This window comes from Muscardinus avellanarius, assembly GCF_963383645.1.
Source record: "Muscardinus avellanarius genome assembly, chromosome: 2".
NCBI classification, from domain to species: Eukaryota; Metazoa; Chordata; class Mammalia; order Rodentia; family Gliridae; genus Muscardinus; species Muscardinus avellanarius.
Window position 1 is genome coordinate 44,533,808 of NC_137787.1, and position 7,238 is coordinate 44,541,045.

General features: G+C 41.9%; 1 protein-coding gene across 1 annotated transcript; it reads left to right on the forward strand.

Annotated features, from left to right (window-relative positions):
- Window positions 1-485: 485 nt before the first annotated feature.
- On the forward strand, window positions 486-2,411 carry LOC308258317 (E3 ubiquitin-protein ligase TRIM41-like; the record flags this gene model as incomplete). The annotated part of the gene is made up of 2 exons (XM_080688822.1): window positions 486-668; window positions 798-2,411. The coding sequence occupies 2 exons, from the start codon at window positions 486-488 to the stop codon at window positions 2,409-2,411; spliced, it is 1,797 nt and encodes a 598-aa protein (XP_080544948.1).
- Window positions 2,412-7,238: the final 4,827 nt, after the last annotated feature.

Genomic DNA, 7,238 nt, shown 5'->3' on the forward strand with positions numbered 1-7,238 from the left:
CTGTCCGCATCACAGAGACCAGGCCTCCACTGGTCCTCCACCTTCCCAGCCCTCCCACCCTGATGCAGTGTCAGCTAGAGTGTCTCCTCACCGTTTCCGGTCGCTGGTTGGGAGAAGGGCCTGGAAGGTAGAGGATGGAACTTTGCATTAGGGTGGTGTGCAGACACCGGAAGCTGTGGGGAGCCAGAAGCGGGGGCGGGACCGGAAGTGAGGTGGGCGGGGCTTTTGAGGAGGCCAGAGGAGCGTTGGCCATTTTTGCCCTCGGCTGCCCTCGGGCGGTGTCTGCGGCTCTCTACTTTGTGTCCTCTCCTCGCACAGACAGGTAGTCAAACCAGAATAGGGAGCTCTGTGGAGGGGTGGGTTGTCAAGAGGACATTCTCTGGCTGCGCTTGAGGCAAGGTGTGGAGAAGCAGGGTTGGCGGTGGGCCCGAGTCGCCAGGCCTCTGAGAGGAGAGCCGGGTCGGCCCCACTGACCGGACACCAAGATGGCTGCCGTTGCCATGACACCCAACCCCGTGCAGGCCCTTCAGGAAGAGGCAGTGTGTGCCATCTGCCTCGATTACTTCACAGACCCAGTGTCCATTGGCTGTGGGCACAACTTCTGCCGAATGTGTGTAACCCAGCTGTGGGGCGGGGAAGACGAGGATGATGAGGATGAGTTGGACCAGGTGGAAGAAGAGGAGGAGTTAGAGGAGGAGGAGGCAGCGGTGGCGGAGGAGGCAGCGGAGTTGGTGGAGGAGGAGGTTGAGGGGGCAGAGGAGGAGGAAGCAGTTGCAGCAGAGGAAGCGGCGGTGGAGGAGGTGGTGGAAGAGGAAGCAGAGGAGGAGCAAGTAGTGGAGGCGGCTGGAGCCAGCGGGGAGTGGGACAGCTCCAGTCCTGTGAGGGATGAAGATTATGAGGGTGACCTGGAGGAGGAGGGTGAGGAAGATGTGTTCTGGGCCCGCGGCATGGGTGGATCCAACTGGGACGTCGTAGACTATGTGTGGGAGGAGGAGGAAGAGGAAGAAGAGCTAGATCCCGTCACCCCACCGTCCCCACCTCCAGCCCGTCGGAGGTGCTTCACTTGTCCCCAGTGCCGAAAGAGCTTTCCTCGGCGGAACTTCCGCCCCAACCTGCAGCTAGCCAACATGGTCCAGGTAATTCGGCAGATGCATCCAAACCCTGGTTTAGGGAGCCTTGCTAATGAGCAGGGCATCTGCCCTAAACACCAAGAAGCTCTGAAATTGTTCTGTGAAGTGGATGAAGAGGCTATCTGTGTGGTGTGCCGGGAGTCCAGGAGCCACAAACAACACAGCTTGGTGCCTTTGGAGGAAGTGGTACAGCAGTACAAGGCCAAACTTCAGGGGTACATGGAACCACTTAGGAAGCATCTGGAGGCTGTGCAGAAGATGAAGGCCGAGGAGGAGAGGCGGATGACAGAACTGAAGAACCAGATGGAATCAGAGCTGGCAGCTGTGGCTTCAGAGTTCCGGCGGCTAACAAGGTTTCTGGCCAGAGAGCAGGCAGGTCTGGAGCAGCACTTTAGAGAGATGCGTGAAGCTCAGTTGTTGCATGTGGGAGCAGTAGCCAGCCGCCTCACGGAGCAAGCTGCCCAGCTGAGCCGCCTGCTGGAGGATGCTCAGGAGCGGAGCCAGCAGGATGGCCTACAGCTGCTTCAGGATCTCAAGGAGATTTTCAATAGGTGTGAAGACATACAGCTGCAGCCCCCAGATATCTTGTCCCCTGACTCATGCGAACCCCATAGCCATGACTTTCTGACAGACGCCATCGTGAGGAAAATGAGCCGGATGTTCTGTCAGGCTGCCAGAGTAGATCTGACCCTGGATCCTGACACGGCTCACCCGGCCCTGACACTGTCCCCTGATCGTCGGCGTGTCTGCCTGGCAGAACTGTGGCAGGAAGTTGCTAGCCATCCAGAACTCTTCTCTGCTGACTGCTGTGTACTGGGGTCTCAGGGCTTCTGCTCTGGCCGGCACTACTGGGAGGTAGAGGTGGTGGGGCGGCGGGGCTGGGCAGTGGGTGCTGTCCGTGAATCAACCCCTAATAAAGAAAAGGTGGGCTCAGGAGCGTCCTCTGTAGGCAGTGGGAATGCCAGCTCCCCAGGTCATTTCCATGTCCGCCGCAGGCTCTACCTGCCCCAGCAGCCCTTGTTCCAGCGGGAAGTGTGGTGTGTTGGCACCAATGGCAAACATTACCAGCCACAGAGTTCAACAGAGCAGACAGTGTTGCGCCGAAATGAGAAACCACGGCGCTTTGGTGTGTACCTGGACTATGAGGCTGGAAGGCTGGGCTTCTACAATGCAGAGACTCTAGCCCATGTGCATACCTTCACCGCTGCTTTCCTGGGAGAGCCCGTTTTCCCTTTCTTTAGGGTGCTTTCTAAGGAAACCAGCATCAAGCTTTGTCCTTAATCAGCCTGCCACCCACAGGGCCTCTCAGGCCACACTGGGGGGAGGGACATAAATTTGTGGGCTCAAAGGCTTCTCTCACTATTTGTTGCTCTAGTTTCTGGTTCCTCCTTGACCCAGGCCTCTGATTTTCCTCTAGGAGCCTAAAAAACCCTCCTAGCTTCCACTTCAGCATTTCTCACCTACTGTGTCTGTCCAACTGATCTTCATGGGCCCCTGTTAAAAAGGACAGCTTCCTGAGCTTCCTTACCTGTTTGCCTCTTCCAGTCCAGCCCCGGCATCCAAGTTTCAGTAGAGGACAGGGAAGATTGTTACTTCATTTCTTGTTTTTTCTCCATTCCTATTCTTCAGATTGTCATTTCTGAGACTTGAAGCAAGACTCATATCTTTCCCATTTCAACTCCATTTACGGTTGTAAATTTTAGCAAAGGGATTAGAAGCTGGTTGAGAGCATGCTGGGCAAAAAGAGTGTAGCTGAGTAACATTTACTCTCCTAGGGAAGTAGGAGGAATTCTAAGTTTTCATTCCATTCCCAATTTCTACCTCCATAGGCCATCTAGAATCTAACTTCAGTGAGAAATCTGGAATGGTTACAATGATTGAAACTAACATACCATTACATTACCCAGTAAATTATTTTCTCCCATTTTTCCAGCATTCAGTCTGGAAGCAAAGGTTCTACCACCCTATCCTCTACTTCTTTTCACTGCCAGATTCTTTCCCCCCTTTGCTAGGTGCAATTGCTTTTGTCAGTTCCCAGTTGGCCTTCCCATTCCTTACCCCATTTGGCAAAACCCAATGGGGAACCTGGGGACAGGGACAGCGGTTTGGATCCCTTGGGGGAAGGGGAAACCTTTAGTCTTTTCTAGTAACCCTTTCTGTCACTTACCAGGTTTTGTCCTCTGCTTCCTTGGCTGAGGTTAGTTCATGTTGTTGGGGAAAAGGGAAGGTGAATTGTGTTGTAGAAATGTTTATTTGCTTTAAAAAAACTGTTTGTTTAGATAATTTTTGCATTATCTACTGAATTTTGAAAGCAACAAATTGTAAGTATCACAATTTAAGGGCAGAATGAAGTTTAAAAAGATTAGTAGTTTTCATATATACTTCAGCATACTGCACTATACGGAGGAAGTACAATGGTAGAAATAATAGTTCTTACTGAAACTACTTGACTATACAACAGAAAACTGGCGCCAAAATAACATCTTATTTAAAAGTGTAGGAATGCAAAAATTTACTGAAGCATTTGGAATAATGCCCGTTGATTAAGAAAATATATTAAAGTGAAATCTTATTTTGTGAAAAAGCTCATCTCATCATTACTTTAAAGCTTTCTTTTAAAAGTATTTTGAAATAGGAAAGAATGGCCCAGTTGAAATCTCCTTATATTTAAACTGACAGGTGAAAAACAAGATTATGTCTTACTCTTTTAGATTTATAGAATTATATACCTAATTCATTAGGCAGCTTTACACATTGTTTTGACTTTCTTGGGATTCACTGTGAGGAAGTCAGTGTGTTCAGTTACAAGCATTATTATATTTTGTATAACTTTAAGTGGCACTTTTGTAATATTTTTGTTAGAGTTTTGTTGCCAATGCAATTTGTGTCTTCAGTTATCTTTCCTAGAATAGATGGAGGTTTGTCATTGACTTTTAATCTACTGCTCTTTCAGGCTAATGTTTAAGCAAAATTAATTTTTTTCTTTGTCCAAGTACATGCTCTCTGTAACAGCAACTGGCTCATGTGGCAATCAAGGGTTTATCCTTAGTTTCAATAATTTCATGCACCAAGGAACTAAATCCTTACACAGAAGAGCAAATTATAGTTTCAAAAATTTGGGTTGAAATAAATTTTTTGTAATATAAAATTTGTTTTTTTAAAAACCCAGAAACATTTAAACACTTTGCCAGCATGAATGTTGAAATTCCATGAAAATATTTCCAATTTAAAATGAAAGTAGAAAAATTGATTATTTAAATAATTTTTATCACATCACTAAAACAGCTTTAGTTTTCAAAACAAGTTTAACAAGTATTAAAGTTAATACTTAGAAATATTTTTCAAATGCTAATATGTTTCATGCCTTATATTATTTATTCTTTCTTACAATATTATTCGTGCAATGTTACTATTCATTCCAGTGAGATTCAAAGTGATGCAAAAATACATGCATACATCACTTGATGTGTTTCTCTCCACACCTCACTGCTCTTCCCCCTTCTCCCTCTATGACAGTGAAGTTGGTAGCAATACCTTTATAAATCAAAATACCATTTGATCTGGTCCTTCTTTAAGCCCCCCCCCCCCATCTTCTTTCCCTGATCCCATTCCACTTCTCTACTAGTTCTCTCCTCATTTTCTATCTATCTGTAGAGATAGTACCTATCTCTGTAGAGATAGTACCTTTCTTCAGAGTTCAGCAAAAATATAGTTAGAGAAAATTTCTGAGAAACTTTTAGCATAATTTCTCCTACCTCCTGTGAGCAGGCCTGTGTACAAAAGTTCAAATGTAGAGAACTTTATATAGATTCTACTCTGTTTAATTACTGCAGTGTGGAAATGCATAACAATCTTAAGAGTATAACATATGAAATATTTAGTGTTGTAGAACCAAACGAGCTTCAGTGAGATAGAATAACTTTGCTGAAGGGATACAAAAGAGTACTAACCAAATGAGTCCCAGGTGCTGTGGTTATTCTAACATGTGTTTTACCTAATTTTAGAGAAAGTAAGATTGCGTTAATGTAGAGCCATCTTAAAAAGAGTACCTAAAACCAAGCTTCCATATGAATTGACTAAGAATGGAGAATGAGAAAAAAATGGAAAGAGCATATTAAAAGTGTAGCTGAAATGTGGCATGACTTTAAAAGTTTCATGACTTAAAACTGTATTGTATCAACAAAAGTATTTGAACTAATTAGCTGGAAGTTCTGGAGGGCTTGGTCTATGTCTTTCTTCAGTGTCTGTTCAGGATCTTCTATGTACAGTTATCAGAAAAATGTTTACTAAATGAACTACTTTGAATTATACAGAAATCACATAAGTATTTGTTTTGTGCAATGCTATTTGTGGTACTCTTGAGTGCCAAAATGAACAAAATATGTTCTTTTCTAGTTAATTGTAGTGATATTTTTCAAATATTTGGTAAAAGAAAATGTAAAACATTCTTCAAAATATAATATGTTTAAATGAAAATTTCCAAGAAGTAGAAATTTACAAATATCATTAGTACTAATTTAATAAAAATTCCCATATTAGCCAAATTTATGGTTTTGCTTTGAACACGTTTTAGTTTGATAGAATATTTCTAAATGAAATCTTGTCAGCTAATGTTTGTGCAAATACTAAGAAATGCCTTTAAAACAATATTTAAGTCTTTTTATTTTGGTATTTAAGTATCAGTTTAGAAGTTTATATTTTTGGGATGATGTGGTATCAAGTTACTTTAGAAGTTTATATTTTGGGGATGATGTGCTAAGTTTATGCTTAAGCATGGTATTTTATCAGGATGTAATTATTTTCATAGTAATTAGGGGAAGCACAGAGTCTGAGTTTTCAAAGTATTAGTAATTGATCATTTCAAATGAGAATACTGCTGTTATGACTAATGAACAAATTGTTAATGTCTGTAGTAGATAATATTTTGTACTGATATAAAAATGACTGAATATTTGTTATCTGGTTCTCAACAGAATACTTCTAAAAGCAAGAAAATTATGTTTTTGCATGTTTAATTTTTACATGTTTTAATAAAGCTTTGAAATATAAGGCACACTGTAATTTTTTCAGTTATATAGGTATAATATACAAGTGAAAGCTTTACATTTGAAACAAATAGTATAGGATGATTTAGTATATACATGTTCCTGGCTTAATAGGCCTTTAAAATAACTGGAATAGATAATTAGGAGATACCTTACTTCTATCTTTATAAGAACTTCTAAGAAGTATTTATCCACTGGCCATCTATGAAAAATAAAATCTCAAAATGCTCTTTCATCCTTTATTATAAAATGAACATTTGAAACCACAAGCAATACATATAAAACTCACAAACTCTATTTGTATAGCATTGATTAGTTTATGTTCCAAATGATTTTTCAGTGTTTAGGACATTTGAATAGCCTTGACCATTAACACCACTCTGTTAAATTGCCCTGTTGTGCATCTTTAATGAATGTTCTGTTTAAGCTTTTTCTCACCCACCAAAAGAATAGACCAATAGTCATCTTTTTACTTAATATTAGACCCATCCTACAAAATAGGTTTTTAAAAAACTTCAAGCTGGGCGTGGTGATGCACACCTGTAATCCCTGCGCCTGGGAGGCTGAGACAGGAGGATGGCACAGATTCGAAGAAGCCAGCCTCAGCTACTTAGTGAGGCTCTCGGCAACTTAGTGAGACCCTGTTTCCAAATAAAATATAAAACAGGTCTGGGAGTATAGCCCGGAGGTAGAAAGCCTCTGGGTTCCACCCCCCATTACCACCAAAAAAAACAAAAACAAAAAACAAACACTTCATTCTTCAGCAAAAATGGAACCGTGATTCCCAAAGCAATATTTACCTGAGCTAAGTTGAAGTTAAAACAAAAACATTGTAACCATTAAAACCTTCATAATTAGGGTGGCAAAGAAGACATTTTAGGCTTGATTTCAGATTCTAAAGGAAAAGGGTTCTCTGAATTTAAAGGAAGATATATGTATATCATTCCTGGAATTAATGTATCATTTCTTATAGATTAGTAAAAGCATATTATTTTTATCACCAGGAGACTGTTAAAACTACCAGTTTCCAAAGGAATTTTTTGTGTGCTTTTCACACCTTTCA